The sequence below is a fragment of the Phragmites australis genome, chromosome 15, assembly GCF_958298935.1.
Source record: "Phragmites australis chromosome 15, lpPhrAust1.1, whole genome shotgun sequence".
Classification (NCBI taxonomy): domain Eukaryota; kingdom Viridiplantae; phylum Streptophyta; class Magnoliopsida; order Poales; family Poaceae; genus Phragmites; species Phragmites australis.
The window spans coordinates 29,328,303-29,347,347 of record NC_084935.1 but is presented as its reverse complement, the minus strand read 5'-3'; the positions used below and the strand labels follow the sequence as shown (position 1 = coordinate 29,347,347).

The window sequence follows — 19,045 nt, the reverse complement described above, 5'->3', positions numbered from 1 at the left end:
CCCACGTCGAGGTGACGAATGCTGCTGGTTTGGTGAGAAGGATGATTTGCAGAGTCACCAAAAGAACAATATTCTCGCAGGAAATGCCAGGGCCCATACTGACAGGCAAGTGGCAACTAGAGGACTGTTAATACCAGTGGAAAAAGAAGAGTAATATATATATGACACATTCTGATCACAAATCCATTGTCGTCTAGTCCGGTTAGGATACCTGGCTTTCACCCAGGCGACCCGGGTTCAAATCCCGGCAATGGAACATTATTTTTTGTTTTGAACCCTAATTTTTTACCCTTTTGAAGATAAGTTTATGGACTCTAGATATGTTTGATAAACAGATGAAATCGAAATTTTCATTTCGAATGCTGCACATCAGCTGATCATAGCAGGTCAATGCCCCCTTGCATACTTGAATGTCCAAAAGGTACCGATAAAGCATTCGAAGTAATTATTGTACCAACAAAAAAGTATAAAGGTAAATGAGTGAATCTGGTTTTCGCTGCTCCGGAAGACAGGTTACAGATTGCTCAAGGACACCAAAGATGCGCATCACTCGAGCCATATGACAGCAACATCTCAGAACAACCAGGTTTGAAAGAACTGGGACATGCTCTTGTTGATAGAAATGCAACTGTTAATGATCACGTGCACATAGGTGCATAAAGCTTTTGATCAGAGCAAATGAGATTCAGAATGCATGTCTTGCCCAGCTGTTCAGTTCAACTCACAAAAGCTAAACGCGAGCACCCCACAAATCCACACGTTCATGTTGATTACAAGGTGACAATGTTCATAACCTGAAGCGCTTCGGAAAGCCATGGTAGCTCCCCGAGTACTGCTGAACTACCTTGCCGCACCAAGCCCAGCTCCATGGTTAATGGTATGCACTATACTGCACAATGGCGCATCCAGTGAAGGGGAAACTATCCCCAACTCCCAGCAACCTCTTCTCATCTAGTTAGCAGCTCAATATCAGCTCCGACTTCAGCAATCTTTGGGTCCTTGGAAGCTTTTGCGCTATTCGCAACGCTCTTAACATCAAGGTCAAGAGCAATGGACTTCACAAGGCCATTTAGCATCTAGGGTTAAGCTAGGTTAAGGGCAACACGTGCCAAAGCATGGAACAATAAGAAACAATGCAAACTATAGAATCAAACCACTTAATATAAAGCACTGCATAATGGAATGTTGAAAAAAGGATACAAGAGAACCAATTGCAACAAGTGCCCGGTACTTTGAATCAACATCTTGAGTATCGTCTTCAGCAACCTGTAAATTTTAATAAGAAATGTAAACGTCAGAGAACTGTGAAAACTGCAATGACTACAGAGGTTGGTGGGTGGAAATCTCACTTCAAGGGCAGCAGAAAGAATTTGTGCCTGACTCTGTTCATCTTTTGATTCAATTGAAAGAACAGCATAGCTGGAAAAAAGAGAGGAGAAAGATCAACGTAGTGGACCTCAGCATTATCAAGAATGCATGCATATGAATTTACAATGTCAAGAAAGCAAAATTTCTAGGTAGAATACAATTTAGGACTCACTTAAGTAGAAGTGTAGCATATGCCAAGTGTGCATTCTTGCTAAAAGATGGCTTGCAACTGGTCACGGAATCAATGATCTGAAATTAGGAAACAATAATGTCAGTCCACAAATGTAAAACTGAATAACATGTAGAGACTTAGCAGACACATAATTTGCACACCAAACTCCACATGCCATTCTAAATATTTGTTCCAAAGCTAATTTTGTCTTATGCACTAATTGACCCATGATAAATAGATGCTGAGTAATCACAATACAATCAAGTAAATTAAAACAACGGGTACTTCCATGAAGAACATATAAAGAAGTCAAAAGAAAAATAAATATATGTAGTTTGAGAACTGACCTCAGCACAGTGGGTTCTCAACCATTGGTGTAAGCACGAGTAGTCAAATAAGTTCGTAACGGCTTTGAGGATTGTAAGCACATTTGCTGACTGCACAGGCGGTGCTACAGCCTTACGAAAAGTTTCCATAAATACATCTGATAGATAACATGAGGAAACAAGCTTTGTTCAGTACCAATAAATAATGTTGGATTTCTCATTTTGGTAAAAGAAAACGTTAGTTTCAGACAAGAAAGACTGAGGCACTGAGCATTAGCAGATAGAGAACATATGTACCATCTCCACTTTCCATGGTCTTGAGAAGTAAAGTAGCACCATCGGGATGCAACACAAACATCCTCAGAAAATCAATAACTGCAAGGTAGATGGACAAACTTATCAGATGGGCTGCAAACCATCTCCACAAAAAGAGAACAAAATGAAGCTTTACCATAACATACTAGTTGTCAACACATGCAGTTGCACAGGCTAATATGATAAAATTGTACTATTGTGTTGAGTATCTCTACTCGAATATTAGACATGGATCAAATGAGCTCAATATAAGAGAAGGAGCTCAGAATTCCTTTTTAAGTTGTATTCTGTTACCACATTCGGAAATATCAACCAGACAATATCAGCTAAGAACCTTGACCAAATATAGCTTTCTTTTATGTAATTTGTTTGACTGAAACCTCAAGAAGTAACATGAGACTCCCAATTTTGCTTCTTCCTAATAGTGACACGCTTAAAGTGTTGCTGCATTACAGACATCCAACTTAGACTATCCAGTTCAATCTTATGACTGCCAAAAAATTCTGTCATCAACAGACTATGATCAGATGCGGTGCAACCATAATAATAGGAATCGCACAGTTGCAACTCCAACCAGGAATTTCTAATGTTACGATTGGAGTGAACTAGATGGTAGAATTGCACGCTTGCAACCAAAAGGTTCTAAGAACAGTTCAAGTCCAATTAAAGTCTGCAGAAATTTAAAAGTGTACAAGAGTTTATAATAAATTCATACATAGTTTCTCTTTTTTCTTTTCTTTTGCTTATAGTGAAAATTCCTGCTTGATTTTTTAGCCTTTTTCAAATTAACATAGGAATTTCAAGAGACTGAGATAGTAATCATCAGTTGGGAAACCAATTATTGGTGCTTACTGTGTTTATGGGCCAAACATAGATATACCTGGAAACATCATCTGTGGAGGCCAAGACTTCAACATTTTCAGCAACAAGGCCATGTCAGCATCTGCAAGCTTGCTTGTGTGATAAAATGATGTATTTTTCAATACTTTCACTATGGCATCTAATCTTGACAACTCAGCCTTGGACAGGGATGATTGCTTCTGTTCCTGAACAGAGATAAGCTAACAATCATGCCTAAATAATAAATTAATTATCTGTCTGGACAAAGTAAAATCCCCTTGAAAGTGTGAAAGGTGTACGAAACCAAATCCCCTGAAGAACACCTTTGGAGAGGGTTATAATTCTAAAGATCCAATGTGGAGCTACCAGACTGTCAGTTAGCTGTGGTCAAGGTCAACAGAAGTCCATTCACTACATATAAATATGACAGCTTTGTGCTAGATGAACCATAGTCAAAGGGCTGATATCCCCTAAAGGTGTTTTTAACTCATTTCATAAAAATTGGTATAGTACACATTACACAAGATACCAAAAACATAAAAAAGCTAGTAATTTAGCTAGTTACTTCAAGTTATACTATTCATCCTTCATCATATACTTACGACATTGGCCTTCTATCCTAATCACAAAAATGGATGCAGCTTAGGCACACAGATTGAAGAACAGGTCAATTAGTGTGCCGGGGACAGGGCTGATCATACAACTTGCAGAAAAGTCAGTAACCTAATATATAAAGAACAAAAATAGTTTAAGTAGCACACAGTGATGTAAATAGAACTAATTTTTCTAGGTTCTGGAAGAAAATAATTGAATGCTAAATTTTTCGGAAGCAACAAAAGACACCAAGAAAAGATCTTAGAAATTACCGAGTCAGATGAAAGTGTTGCATTGAACTCCGAAAGCTTCTTTAGGATTCCCTCGAACTGAGCAGTCTCAAATGACAGCATTCCATGCTGCAAACCAAATAAGCAAATTTTGTGTGAAGTTGTAAAAAGGTTGTAAGACAACTGGGCAAGAATAAGTTTGACACGGACTTGTTTCTGGACAATGCTGAATTCAACCATTAATCATCAACCCATGTGATGCGAGCCATAATTTTTTTCAGAATTTCATGTGTGCATGCACTTACAAGATCTGGTACATGATTGTATTGGTAGATCAGAATGTCAATATGTACGGCCTGCATTGATATGTATAAGGCACCGTTTGACTCGGCAGACTTCAAAATTTTGACCATTACATTTTTGCAATATATTCTACATAATTAAGATTATTTTAAGTTCTATGAATCTAAAGGTATCTCTTTCATGTCACTAAACACGTCCCATTGGACTAATTGTTAGTAAAAAATTATGATGTTTTACTCTTTGATTGCACGAGCAACTTACAAAACAAAGGGAGAAAATAAGTATAAGATTATCACTACTATAAGCAGATGCAAATAAGGGGGCAATGAATACAGTGCAACAAGGCCACTAAACTAACGCATACTTGCAAGTAAGTTTCACCACATGACCAGTTCCATAAATCAGAGATGTCAGTGTTGTGTTTGCAAAATAACAGATCACAGATAAATGTAACAATAGTTAAGGTTGAGAGTACCTTTGGTATGTGCTTGAAAGTTTGTTTCGGAGCACTACCTGCAAATCAAGTATGGAACATTACGTCATGACTCAAGATAAGCCTAAAAAATGAAACAGAGGCATTGTCATTTAATATAAGGAAAAAAGAAGAACAAAAATAAGCTAGATTTCCAATATTTCAGGACTGAATATTGAATGCATACCATTTGATGAAGACGGCTGTCCAGGTACATACGCATTAGCTGATACATAGTCAACTTGACTGTCAACAGCAGCACTAAAGAAGCAAATACAGACAGTGGCGAAAAAAACATCACAAAAGAGACAGAAAAGCATGCTTACCCCCAGTATAGGGATCCCGAAAAGATGGATCTGGAACAAAGTTGTTCTGGCCAGAATTCTGCAGTATGAATTCTACCACCTGTTGGCGATACGTCAAAGGTAAATTTTCTTTCAGGAGCCACTTGTCCGCAACAACGTACGGATCATCTGCAAGTAAATGAACACAAGAGTGTAGCGGGTGCTTAAGATAACGTTATAGATAAGGAGTGTCTCAGCATGCATGCATATGCGGAAGAGTGAAGACTAGAAAGATTTCATATTGGATGGAAACTTAAATAATGAAAAGGATAAGAATCATAATACTAGTGAGCTCACTCTAGCGTCTAGAACCAAATGTAGAGAAGCATTAAAAAAATAGAATTGCACATGTCATATACCTGATCTATTATAGGGCAGCTTTCGTATAGGTTCTCCATCTCCAATGTCAACATTAAAAACTGCACAGAATTCAGAATATTGTCAGCAAACAGAAAATGGTTAACGCACAAACAGATCGAAGAGAGATCAACTTACCAAAATCATAGCGGACACCATCAAGAACTTGACCTGGTGCAGCATCCCCAGGTCCATCCACTACTTCACCAATCTAGCAATTTGGTTGGTAAAAAGATGGCATCAAGCAAACTCAAAATAGCGGCTATACAAGAAAGTAACAATACCAGTGCCAGATCAAGCAGGGCAGACAGATGTATGAAGATCATGGTGTTTAAACTACATCTTGATCTGATCAAGAGATCCCTAATTAATTTAGTGAAAAATCTATGGTATTATTGCATATTGACTTATTTAGTAAAGGACACATTACAAAAATCAATATTATGAGTTAGATTGTTCTAATATGGCACCCCGGTGAACCTAACACTTAATGCCTCAGATTAGGAAGTGGGCAAACATTTTTGGGTACCTATAGGTCTAAAGCATAACAGAAAAATATGGTGGTAGAAACTCCAGGCAGAATATGAAGGACTATGAAAAAATATCCAGAGTGCTGTGTAAGGCTCCTCTGGTTGCGCAGTTAATAAGTGTTGCCAATGATCCATTCTATTCTATTTTAGGTTTAATCGAACCACTACTGCCAGAGAGACAGGGTTATGCCTCGGGGGCAGATCAAAATGCAGAGCAGTGTCCTCAAAAAAATGCAGAGCAGCTTGCATTTAAGTTAACAACTCTATCGACATTAAGCAGCATATAATTGAAAGACATTAAATTATATCCTCGACTTTGCAGATTATCTCTTGCGACTGGGGCAGAAACTTGGGTGAATATAACTGGGACAGAAACTTGGGTGCTTACCTTGTCCCATTTTAACTCTCTTGAATTCCATGAATAGGCAACACCATTGTCCCCTTCTCTAACGATCAGTGTTTGACCATCGGAGTTTCCTGCTTAAACAAGAAGATAAAAAATATGAAGTAACATCGGAACACTACAACGTTAAGGACTCCATACAAAATTGTCTTTCATACAACTACTCCAAATTCTCACAAGACAAACTGCGAGGAAGGCAACAATTTATCAGAAAGCTCCGAATATTTAAAGAAGGGATTATTTTGCAGTACAATACAAAAGTCAATATTAAGCCCTAACCTATATAATATGTTCACATTATATTTGATAAACAGACAATCAACCTAAAGTATATAGCATTGGAACATCATGGTAATATCAACAATACAACCACACAGATGACTCAGGAAAATAAGATGTATAACCTGGAACTTGCAGTGCCTCAACTCCTGGTAGATCCATCAACTTAAGTCCACCAACGGTCTTTCTGTACAAGAAGAAAAAAATGTATCTTGCTTAAATTGAAACTTCTTGATGTATTGACAAGCCCAGGATTCCAATTTTCAGAAGATAGTAAGAAAAACATTATCTTACAGTTAGAAATAAACAGGCCACAGTCAATATCAATACAAGTAGGTGAGCAAATAATCCTAAGATTCCAATTTTCAGAAAAGAAAAGAGAGAATTACTGTTTTAACAGTTGACAGTAAACAGGCCACTGTCAATATCGATACAAACAGATGATACTAGGAAAAAATAGGTCACTTTGAACAGTAGAATGTGACAAAAAAATTGCATAAAACAAGGAAATAATTCAGGAAGAAGTAAATACCAACCTGCTAAGTGTGTATTGAGAAATAAGGTCTGAATAAGCTGCAAGTTCCTCATCACTGCAGAACCTGTTAGTATCGGTTGTCCATACCCTTGTGGTTCCATCAGAACAAGCAGCTACAATATCTCCATTTTCCAAAAATTTAGCATCCCATATGCATCCAGGGTGTTCAATGGTTTGAACACAAATCCCATCTGCACAAATTCAAACAAGTACTATCACATAACAGAATGGTTTTTGTTTTGAGCAAATACTGGCCTGAGAGAGAAGGGGGAGCGTTTAGATATTCAGTTAGCTACAGCTTCATATTTCCTTTGGTAAGACAGCAAATTAAATTTAGGGTTCATGTTCAGTAAAGATACTATAGGTATGAAATTATAAATCCTACACTAAGAAGAAGTACCATTCATGTGTGCTCTACATAAAATACAAAATAAATCACCTTTCCATATCTTTAAAGAGCGATCCTCACTGCCACTAGCAATTAGACCTGAAGAATGCGCATCCACAGAATATACAAGAGAAGTATGCCCAATCATATCCAACAGGGGCTGACCGGTTAATGCCCATAGCTTGATAGTGCTGCGACCAACCAAAATACCATGTGTGAACAAATAAACAGGCAGTGATTGCAAAGTAGAAGAAGCAAAGTGAATGCATTGATGCCACAAAATTCAAAAGATTGTGATGTGTGTGTGTTGGGGGTAGGGGGAGGGAAGAGTTAGGCAAGTATTTGTCACTCACCTGTCATGAGAGGCAGAAAGAATTCCCAAACCTGGCATTGGTGCTAAACATCTAACAGTATCTGCATTTGACATCAGATTAGGTTAAGTATGCATAAATTTGCTAATAATAACACCACAAAAACTGATTATACAAAAAAACAATCACATGCTACATATAGAATAATGTGGTTTAACAACAGATTAATTAATGATATGAACTCTATTTGAGTAAATAAAAATAGAACTTCTGCATCAGTGCAACCAGAATTTCAGTTGCCTGACTGAACATTACACGATACACTAAAATAAAGCACAATATGCCAAAGGCAGAAAAAGTAATATATATCGTAGTGTTCCACATGCCACGCTCACAAAAAGTGTTTTCTGCGGTAGTAATGAACCAAAAGGAACAAAAGAAAACCTGCATGTCCTGAGAATGTCTGTAAACAAGTCCTTCCTTTCCAAAGCTTGATAGTGGAATCACTTGAACCTATACAAGAGAGGAAAAGAAGTAATGAAATTTTCAATCATTTGAAAATTTTAGTCACAATATACAAGAAATCATCCTGTGAAACTCTGAAAAGCACTGAGAATAGGTTTGCTTTAGCCGTGCTTGTACCCCAATGACGTTATCATGGCAATAATGAGCCAAACTATTATTTGCAGTACACTGCTGTGGAATCTAGTTTAAGCTAATAGATTACAAGATGGCATTGCACCATCACAGAAAATAAGCATATACACCAAATGAAATGGAAAATGTAGAAAATATAAAAACTCTACCAGTAAAGAGTTCTCCAGAGGGTAGCTTTACAACAGTTTGCACTGCAACCTTGTGTGCTTCCCAGACCTCTATAGCATTGCCGTTTCTCCACCGTCGTAAAGTACTGCATGTACAATGTGTATGTCAAGGAAATAGTTCAGCATAACTATAATAGGAAAACTGGATCATATATTAGGATATCCTGTCATTCAAGAGAAAACTTCAAGCATAAAGTGATCAGTAAAAGTGCCCGGGTAAGAAATCAAGTACACTACAAGTGGCTTCAACCACCGAGCAACATTACCAGCATTTTTTTTAAGGAACCCAAAAGGAAAATGAATCGGAAGTGAGAAATGTGCATAAGTGCAAATGGAAGAATATAAATGGTCCAACCCACAAAAGGTAATGAAGGAATACAGGTAATTGTATATTATTTATACCAATATACACAACAGCAAGCATAATGGCAAGTATACAATATTTGCGCAATAATCAACTCATCAAAATATTTTACAATTGTTAAATTATTACCGAGATATAACCTTTAAGCAAGCAAAGCCAAGACAGGGTGCCATACTGACAAGTAGCATAAAAATTACACTTGTCTAATAAAGTTTACCAGTCCATGGATGAAGAGATGATGTCACCATTACTGTCTACAGCTAGTCCAGTAACTTGTGAAGTGTGCCCCTTCATTGTCTCAACAACTTCTCCTCTGTGCAAATCCCAGAGCAAAACAACTGTATCCATTCCACCAGAAACGATTCCTCCTTCAGGAAAGCGGTCTGAAGGAGGGATCCAAGCCAGTGGACCCACAAAACTGGAATGTCCCACGAGTGTCTTAGAGAGAACATATTCATTCTTCTTTTCTGGGTGCCGTGTCCAGAATTTCACAGTCCGGTCTCTTGATGATGTTGCAATCCCAGCATCACCACATATACAGATGCCGCGAACCTGTGGAAGAGTAAAGCATGGTAAGCCAACCATGAAAAAAGTGTCTACGATGTCAAATCAAAAGAACGACTTGACAATAATATGGACGATAATGATGAGCAGGGCGCATCAAATAATCTAATAATTGCAGAAAAGGCTCTAAGTTCTTTTTTTAGAAGTGGCAGGGGTTTCCCCTTCCGATTTCTATAATCAGAAACCACAGTTTTTACAGTCACATGTCTGAAACAAAAGATAACAGAAAGCACAGCGCCAGATGCGAGAAAAGGCTCTAAGTTCTAACTAGCTAAAGTCAGGCATAAATGCGGTGTGCACTTGAAAATACATTGCTGCCTGATTTAACACTGCACAAAACATTGTTTCACAGGGATCACAAAGACCTGTAGTTTCCTGAATGACTATATTTCGACACATAACTATTGCTGCCCAAAAATGCTATTTTTTTTTCTCTTTGATACTGTGCCCAAAGCCAAGTTAAAAATTATCATCAAATTGACTAGAACAGTACAATGTAGAATAGTACCCCAACTGTTTTCCCGAATTTTGGGGTAACAGCCTAGCCGGTGCACAGTCTGGATCAGTACTGGATCCGCTGATCCGCTAATGATCTAGATGGACCTTGAATCATCATAGTAGAATTGCACTTAGAGCAGAACACAGGAGGTCTCTGTTCTGATAACGTATAGGAGCGAAATTACAGTGAAACCAAGTAGCTGGTCACTAACAGATTCACCAATGTAATTGCAATAGCATGCCAACTCAACCCAAATTGCAGTAATAGTCAACAAACCCTCCAGGTTACTCCTCCACTAAACCCCCTAACTCCACAATCACAAACTGAATTCACACTAAGAATCCGGAAGTAAAGTACGGTCCGTCAATGCACGAGCAATTGAGATGTACAACTCCGGGGAGAGCACAATCCGAGAGAGAAGAGCAAGCCGAACCCGCGAACGCAACGAAGCTAGATCGAATCACACTACGCAAATCCACCGGGAGCCCAACAGATCGAAAGCGCCACCGCGTCCGCCGCGCGCAGGACCGAGCCCCAAAGGCAAGGTTTCGGAGTGGGCGGACCGAAGCCGAGGAATAGCGCAAGCTTGGAGAGGAAGCAAACGGAGACAGCGTAGGCGGTGGGGAAGGGAGAGGGGGGGGGGGCGTCTTACGTCGTCCTCGTGGCCGTGGAGCTGGACGCTGAGGCGGTACTCGGCCATGGCGGAGCAGGCGAGCGCGGAGATTGGTGAACGGAGACGACGAGTCTGTGGGGGGGGGGGGGGGGGGATGGGGATTTCACACGATGCTGGAGCAATTTATTTAGTTTGGAAATTTAGATATATACCATTATAAATATTACGGTTTTAAAATATAACATTACAAATTCAGTATTTAAAAATATATCATTATAAATTTCTTAAAATTATATCTATATTATTATAAATGTCCTAAAATTAGATATGTGCTATTACGAATCTTCTGAAATTAGATATATGCTATTACCAATCTCTTTAAATTGTATTCATGCAGTATCGGGAGACTAAAGTAATGACATGATCTAATTTTAAAAGATTTATGCTGGCATATTTTCCCAAATACAAGATTTGTAATGATATATATTCGAAACTGTAATATCTATAATAGTATATATCTAAGGACATGTTTAGCATAACTTCACTTTAGATTTTCTAGCTCTGCTCTAAAAATCCACGGTGAAGTAGAGTTATCATAAAGCTAAAGCTGATAATGAAGATGTTTGGCTAGCAGAATAGCTTCAGATTCATAAATGAGAGATTTTTAGAGACATTGTCAATAGTACCGTTTGTTCATGCATGCTTCTAAAGAAGGGCACATATTCCACATTTATTCATTCTTGTAATTACTCAAATGCCACCAGATTCTAAAATTTTGCTTTGCGATGAGTGTTTGTATCACCACATCTACATCCCTTAAACCTGACGAAGACATATCTTTTCTATAGCTCAAGACCATAAATTCCAGAGATTATATTGGGAAAAATGTAAAAACCCCCTAAAAGTCACTTAAATTTTGACTTCCTCCTAAAGTTATTTGGTTGAAAAAAAAAAACCCAAAGGTTCGGCTTTGTTGCAACCCAAAAAAATTAAAAAAATAAAACAAAATAAAAAAAATCTAAAAAAAACTAGACACAATTCTAAGACCTTATGTGAATTTTTTTTTCAAAAATAATATCCTTTGAATCATATTTCATCGAGAGGAAGTTTGAAAAAAAGAAAAACGTGTAGCTCATTTATTAATTCGAGTTAAATGCATAGTTAATTATTTACTAATTAAAAAATTATGAAACTAATTTTTTTAGTGTTATTACATGATCCTATATCTTCTAAAAATACATAAAATCTTGAAATAGTTACTGTAACGTGTAGGATTGAGTAATGTGTTACAGATAGATTAATTCATAACACCCAAAAATTAGTGAAACCACTTTTATTAGTTTACTTAAACAATGATTTGTGTAGGAAAAATAATGGTGGACATGACAAAGTTAAAATAACACGAGTTAATAAATGAGCTGCACGTTTTTCTTTTTTTCCAAACTTCTTCTCCATGAAATACGATGCAAAGAATATTATTTTTGAACAAAAAGTTCACAGAAGGTCTTATAATTGTCTCTAGTTTTTTAGAATTTTTTTTTTATTTTTTTTTGAATTTTTGGATTTTTTTCAACAAAACAACTTCTGGGGGAAAGTCGAAATTCAAGTGACTTTTGGGGGTTTTTTTTTTTGCATTTTTCCCAATTATGAAACCAGATAACATCCAAAAAAGTTCTCTGATAGTGAAGACCAATTCCATGAAGTTCAATACTAACGTAAACAATAGCATCATTGTTGCATCATACATATATAAATAAAATTTTGTCATTTTAATACATCAGGCAACATAATGGCATACTACATGCTCATCCAAGGAATTTCATTTCGAGAACATGTGCGAATGACAAATACGTTGATCATAGTTCAGGTGCTCTTATTCCAGAACATCTCAGGATGTTCAGATCGGTCTGTTGGTGACGGCAGGAGACGACACTTTTAGCCTTGGAGTTCAATGATGCCTGGAGTGATAATTAAATGTATGAGAAATCATCAAGTGTAACAGGAGGCTCTTTTTGTTGTTAGAAAGAACAAGAAGCCAATTTGGACGAGGGAAATGGGACTGAGGAACCAGTGAACATGCCAGGAGGAACTTGACCACCAGCATTTCCAGTGCTCTTGCTGAGCTCGTACCTACCTGAATATACAAACAGAAAACCAAGAATTGTCAACCTTACTATCTAATCTGAGCCACTCAATTGAATGGCTCCGAATAAAACTCATAAATTCAATGCAGATCGATCAATGACAAGCACCATACAGTAAACAAGCTTTAACAATGCAGCTATTATATATAATCCAAACAAGAATCAAGACGGGGTTGTGCAAAGCCAAAGTTCTCCTTCCAAAATGTGAAGATCACATGCTAGCCAAAAAGACGTCCAAGGTAAGACAATATGACCTAGGGTTGGACTCATTTAAAGTTCAATTATCCTATATCCTGACTGAAAAATACCAAAAGCACGACGTGATTGAGCTTGTTCATGTCATCCATAAACAGAAATGTATAGTCATCATAGGTTTATCTGAACTCAGAGCCAATGATTGAGCTTGGTCCAGTCAGTGGGATCTGCCAAAAAATCATTACCAATGTTAAAGATCAGGAGAAGGCTAGTAACATATACACGACATGTGAATGGAGTTACGGACTACAGCTACAAGATCACAGAAGCAACTCAGCTTCCTTAGCACAAGTATCATCCACTACATGGACGTGGAACAGCTCAGGAAAAAGAAGAGCAAGAGATCATTACCAACCGAAGAAAGCATTTCCTCCCCAGGGCCCGACGACCCTGGGCACCTGCCCGGGCTCCTCTCTGACCGTCTAGGCTATGAGAAAATTCGTGATTTGAACCGATCAAATTTTAAGTAAAATTTAGCCTGCATGGACACAGCCTGCACTCAGCCCAGGCTCCTGAAATCCTTGGATCCGTCACTGCGTTTGACCATGGAAATCTCAAATCTGGACAAAGTTTTCATCAAGAAAACATGCTAATACCTGGTGCTTGGTGACGGCGGGCGGAGCCGATTTGTCGTGAATCGCGGGCGGAGGTGGGCAGCACAGTGAAACAAATTAGATGAATCATGCCATGCCGAGAGGAACAGCGAATCAATCTGTTGCTCCTCAGAAACTTACATAAAATCCGTGGAAACAAATCGGTTGAAACAAAATCCGCGAATCAAATCCGTGAAACAAATTCAGATGACCCCGGTCTTCATCCTCCAACGGGCCAGGCCGTATGATAGATGGACTCTTTTGTTGGCCGAGTATCGATGGACAGGCCGTGGAAAGCAAACTCGGGCCGAAAGCAGGCTCACTGGGTCAAGGGCAAAATGGTCCAGTTTGGCACGTGCCACGATAGCAACCCTGTTCAGACATGAAACGGCAGACGGTTTGCCGGTGAAATAACGGACGGTTTTGTTAGAAAAAAGGAATTTTGATCTCCTATACTCCTTTCATTAAGAAATAGTAGACATAATTTTTTATAAAAGTTAAATTTGATATAATTATATTTACAGTTTAAAATGATTTTATAATATATAGGTTTTGTAACTATAAATGATCTTGCCAACTCTGTTTTTCCCCTCCCCTACTTTCCTAGTTTTTTAGGTTCATTTTGTAAATTGTGAATTGCATTTTCCGACACTTCGGTAATGGGAAAAGGTCACCCTTCTTTGAAAAAAAAAAATCACATCCTTCAAAGTTGATGACAAATTTCACTCTATCATAGATAAACAAAACTTTACTCTGTTTACCAGCGGCAGACCCTTACCCACCCTAGGAGCAAGCAGGGTGGTCACCTCGTGTCCCTAGGTAGTATCTAGGGTGCTCTGCCCATTGCCTAATCTAGTGTCTAGCCCGATCTGCACCTCGTGGGCTCCTCTGCAATCGGTGATAGCGCAGTGCGCTAGCACCCATCCGCGGTCCGCCCAAGCCCCGAGCACCTCCTGACTGTCTGAGCCCCGAGCTCGTCTAGTGTCCATGGTCTACCCGAGCAAGTGGCAATAGCGGCGGCACAGTGTTGAGCCACCAATTGATCAACGACGACGCCCCAAGCACCCAACAAATCGATGATGAAGAGGAGCTCAGACATTGTGCCACCCGATCAGCTGCACCTAATATCATGTCCTCCCCTACTGGCGTCAGAATTGGTAAGTTTTCCCTAAATTAGCAGCAATAGATGTAGACTAATGTTGTCGTACCACTTCACATAGGAAAATAGTTAGCATCTTTTCTAAGTCTTACCTGCTCTCAAATTCATAACTAATGTGGATACTATCAAATCATCCTACAAATTTTAGCCCCGAATGAACAAATAGATGATGCAAATCACAATCTATGAGTACTAATCTAGACAAATAGATTATGCAAATCACAATTTGTTGGACGGTGGACAATAATCAGGATTAGCCATACTAATTATGCATGTGTACGCTTCATTTGTCACAGGGGTTGAGATAGGCAACAACACCAGCGTCGGATCTGCACCAAACCACAAGAGGGCAACTAACAGAAGCGGCAATGGCAAGCAACAAGTAATTTCCCCAATTCTCCAAACCAATTTAAGCCCCAATTCCATGTCATCTTTGTGGCTAGCTAGTCCATGGTAGTACAATTTACTACTCACATCGTGTTCTATATTTTTGGTATTTTTTTATATAGATCCTGTGAAATTGAATGTGATTTGAACCATTACTTATATTGAACATCGAGTGCATCGTGGCATCCTAATTTCTAGTTAAAAGTTCACTTTGCTACCTAAATTACTGGGTCTGTCATTGTTGTTTACCTGATGCCAAACAAAACGAGAAAATGTTCTTCCTTTATTATTCGAAATGACAGCAGGAGTTCTATTGAATTTTTCATAGATCAAAAGAAAAACATAGTCAAAACAAAAACAAAATGATGCAGTAAACTACGACACACTCGCCTATCGGGTTGGGAACAACAGAGTAGAAACCCGAGGCACAAAAACAACAACGCACAGCACCAGAAAGACCCGAAAAAACAAAAGACTACTCGGCTCCTACTACACATGCAAAGTTACACGACGGTTGACTCTACTGCTTGATCCCTCCACGCAGCTCTCATTTAGTCTACGTCATCTTTGATTAGAGAGGCAACTCTATGTGCAAGCATCGATTGATTTTGGAAAAACTCTTCTATTGCGCTCGTTCCATATGTGCCACTAAAAATATATGGCAATACTATTAAACTCTCTTATGTGCTCTTGGTCGATCTTTTTATTGGAATGGTGCTACCGTGCTCAAATTGTTTGAAAGGAGGCCATACGAGGAAGATGCTCTAACCCGAACCAAATGTTGATCATCTGCCAAGTTTATTGAGTAAAAGAGCAATCCTTACACAAGTGAGTGGCTGTCTCGTCCTCCTGATCACACAAACGGCAAGTCACAATATCGCCTCATTCACGTTTGACCAAATTATCTCCCGTTAGTATCTTGTTCCGAAGGAGGATCCATAAAAAAGATTTGTATTTGGGTTCCGCTTTTGCTCTCCAAATATTTGCCATGTTGTGCCTAGTGAACTTTCCTTAAAATTGTATTTGATATGTACTTTTTTGAATAGTCACCGTTTTCAGTCTATTTCCAAATGATGGTGTCCTGGGAGCCAGTGATACTCTGGTCTTGCAAAGTTTACCAGAGAAGCACCAGTTCTTCCTTTATCATGTTTACACTTCCAGCACACAGCAGTAATCCAAATTCCACCAATGCAAATAGAAGAAGAACAGTAATCCAATTTCCACAGATGAAAATATAAGAAGAACAATAATCTCCAAGTAAACTAGAGCATAAACAACTGCACAAGAGAGGTGCAGAAACAATTGCATAACAAATTACAGAACAGAGCTGCAATTTCTGCAGCCTCCAAAAAAAGCAGAGAAAAGAATAGAGTTTGAACGCTGGTACGAATAATAATGTTCTGTTCATAAGGACCTCCATCTCCTTGTAGCCGCGCGCTGCACCGCAAGAATCAGGCGGCCAGAGCGGCCACCCTCCCCCTCCGCCCGGAGAGCCGGCCGGCCCCGGCGGCGCAGCTCTGGCTCCTGGGGAACAGCGCCGCCCCGGCGCCGAACTCGCACGGCCGGTCCTCGTCGATCCTCGTCATGGCCACGCTCTGGCTCCTGGGCACGGTCGCCGGCTGCGCCGCCGCCGCGGACTCTGCTGCCCGCCGCTGCGACGCGGCGCGTATGAGCTCCCGCAGGTCGTCGTCAACGTCACCCACGGAGCGGCGCGACGACGAGGCGAGGCTGTCGGCGCTGAAGGCGGGCACCCCTGCGAAGGACGGGTACCCGAAGGCGGCGTCCCCCGGGAGGTGGCCGGCGCAGCCGGTGAGGCTGCGCACGTACAAGTCCCGCGCGGCGCGCAGCGCGCGCCGCGGCACCCGCCACAGCCAGCTCACGTGGAGCTTGCCGCTGCCTCTGCTCATGGTAGCAACTAATCACTCCTCTGCTCAGTCACAGTTTAATCAGCAAGCTGATCACACAGGTTTCTCCTTTCTTCTCTTCTTGGCGAGGCCGAGACGATTAGCAAAAAGTAACAAGAGATGGACGGGTGATGCGAGGAAGAAGGCTTATATACAGGCTCGCATCATTACATGGTCTTTGTTTTCTCATTCTCTCTCTCTTCCCCTCCAAAAAGAATCACTGAAACAAAATATTCACAGGAAATGAAAACTGCGGCACATTACTGTTGACCGTTTCTTCGGTGTAATTCTACAATTGTTAGTGAGTTTAATTGGGGCCTATGGTAGATATAAGATCATCTCTAACTATATTCTTTTCATTTCGTTTTCTTACAGACTTCACTCCTCTTTTTTATTCCTTTTATTTTCTCTCATCTTCAATGGCTTCTCTTTGAAGAGATTCGTGAAGTGAAAGGAGAGAGAATCTCGTCCTGAAAAGAATGACCTTGAGAATCACTTCGTGACGGAAATCGTGAAGTGAAATCGTTGAAACGCTAAAGAGAACGAAAATTCCTTCGTGAAGAGATTCTGGACCCTGACGGAAATCTATTGGAGATGATCTAAAGATGGGGAACTTGTTTGGTGCATGCCAATTGCTAATTGCCAATTGATGAGCAATATGGTACAGGCAGTGGCAGGAGAGGAGTTGTGAAGTGTAATTCTTTTTTAACCCATCACAATATATTGACATACGCACTCACACAATGTTTATTAAAGACAGGATTTTGTTGACTAAGGAATCTTATTATCGATAGGTAGGTTACTAAAAAAATCCGCATCAGTGACACATACAATAAACAAACATGAGATTTGATCATCTATAGTTTAGAAGTACAATCAAGTCTACTAACCACTAGCCTAAACCAATGATTGGTTCTCAGTTGTGAAGCATTCAGTGCCCCTCTTTTTTTGGGAAAAGAAATAAGAAGTGCTCCCTTTTTGGCCATTATCATTTGTCTTGTCTGTGTTAGCCTTATCTGCTTAACCTTTATCATAGCTGACTTGGTCTGAAATGGATCGTCTAGTTAAGGTTTAGCACGCCGGGGTTCGAGTGGTTTTAGTAGTTGATCCACACTTTCAGCCGCAGCTGGTTCCCAGTGTGATGACCCAGCTACAAATCATCTATCCACAGGGGCGGATCAAGGGGACTCGGAGGGCGCCAGCCCTCTTCCTGCTTCACAGTCTGAGTCTTTCCTCTAACTGAAGGCATCTCTCGTGGTTTTCTTCCACTGCTATTTCTTATTTTTCTCATAACACTTTTTAAAAGATTTTACTTCTAATTTCTCATATGCTTAGAGTTATCTTTTATTTTTTTCTCCTTTAAAAACTAGCTCTTTAAAATTCCTCTCCACATGAGTAAGATTTTCCTTCACATCGGCTTCAATTTCACCCCATTCACTTCTGTTCTCTCTGAATACTACAGTAATAAGAAGTAGCTACTATCTACAACCACTAGAGTTGTTCTAATAATTTAAAGAAGATGAGGAAAAAAAGAAAGATAAAGAAGAAAGAGAGAAATAGGTGGATGAGCCCTCCACAATTTGAAAAAAAGAACAGTCTGTCCATCATGGTATTTACGGGGTTGTTTGGTTCGGTTCCCACGCGCGACTTACCAAACATTGGCGAGCCCACATATTTTGACCTGTATTTGATTCGATTCCAAAGTTTGATGCGCCTGCAAAATATTGGCAACGTCAAGCCATAGTCAATAGGAAAGCGAGGACGAACCGTGAGCGAGCAAATCTCACGTCCGTGTTTTCGCGGAGCCTGCAGCAGAAAAGAGCTGAGGTGGCAGCAGCCTGTTAGCTACACGAAGTATGAGAATTTAGAGATAACAAGGTTCTAATAACTATATTTTTCAAACTATAGTATTGATTCAGATAACAAGATTCAAACTAATTCAAAAATAGGGTCGAAAATAATTTTACTATTT

At 39.6% G+C, this 19,045-nt stretch overlaps 2 protein-coding genes and 1 non-coding gene across 3 annotated transcripts; 1 reads left to right on the top strand and 2 right to left on the bottom strand.

The window, feature by feature from the left end:
- The first annotated feature begins 182 nt into the window (after positions 1-182).
- TRNAE-UUC (transfer RNA glutamic acid (anticodon UUC)) lies at positions 183-256 on the top strand. Its single transcript has one exon. It is a non-coding gene; the product is annotated as a tRNA-Glu (tRNA).
- Positions 257-411: 155 nt separating this feature from the next.
- LOC133892777 (uncharacterized) lies at positions 412-10,762 on the bottom strand. The gene is made up of 22 exons (XM_062333727.1): positions 10,671-10,762; positions 9,173-9,507; positions 8,574-8,677; positions 8,212-8,280; positions 7,810-7,870; positions 7,508-7,647; positions 7,070-7,259; positions 6,659-6,720; positions 6,240-6,328; positions 5,460-5,532; positions 5,324-5,383; positions 4,947-5,093; positions 4,808-4,846; positions 4,624-4,661; positions 3,888-3,974; positions 3,062-3,227; positions 2,164-2,241; positions 1,888-2,024; positions 1,541-1,617; positions 1,350-1,419; positions 1,201-1,266; positions 412-1,076 (listed from the first exon to the last, which is right to left on the bottom strand). Exons 1-22 carry the CDS (start codon positions 10,716-10,718, stop codon positions 948-950), a joined length of 2,265 nt encoding a protein of 754 aa, XP_062189711.1. The 5' UTR covers positions 10,719-10,762; the 3' UTR covers positions 412-947.
- A 5,607-nt stretch (positions 10,763-16,369) lies between these two features.
- Positions 16,370-17,174, bottom strand: LOC133893169 (uncharacterized). The gene has a single exon (XM_062334141.1). The coding sequence runs from the start codon at positions 17,074-17,076 to the stop codon at positions 16,621-16,623; it is 456 nt and encodes a 151-aa protein (XP_062190125.1). The 5' UTR covers positions 17,077-17,174; the 3' UTR covers positions 16,370-16,620.
- Between the last annotated feature and the right edge of the window lie 1,871 nt (positions 17,175-19,045).

Coding starts and splice junctions, on each gene's coding strand:
- LOC133892777 (XM_062333727.1), bottom strand. CDS start 10,718: ATGGCCGAGTACCGCCTCAGCGTCCAGCTCCACGGCCACGAGGACGAC. Junction 6,721..7,069: donor TCTCAATACACACTTAGCAG/GTTGGTATTTAC, acceptor CTTCTTGTACAG/AAAGACCGTTGGTGGACTTA. Junction 2,025..2,163: donor GACCATGGAAAGTGGAGATG/GTACATATGTTC, acceptor GTTATCTATCAG/ATGTATTTATGGAAACTTTT.
- LOC133893169 (XM_062334141.1), bottom strand. CDS start 17,076: ATGAGCAGAGGCAGCGGCAAGCTCCACGTGAGCTGGCTGTGGCGGGTG.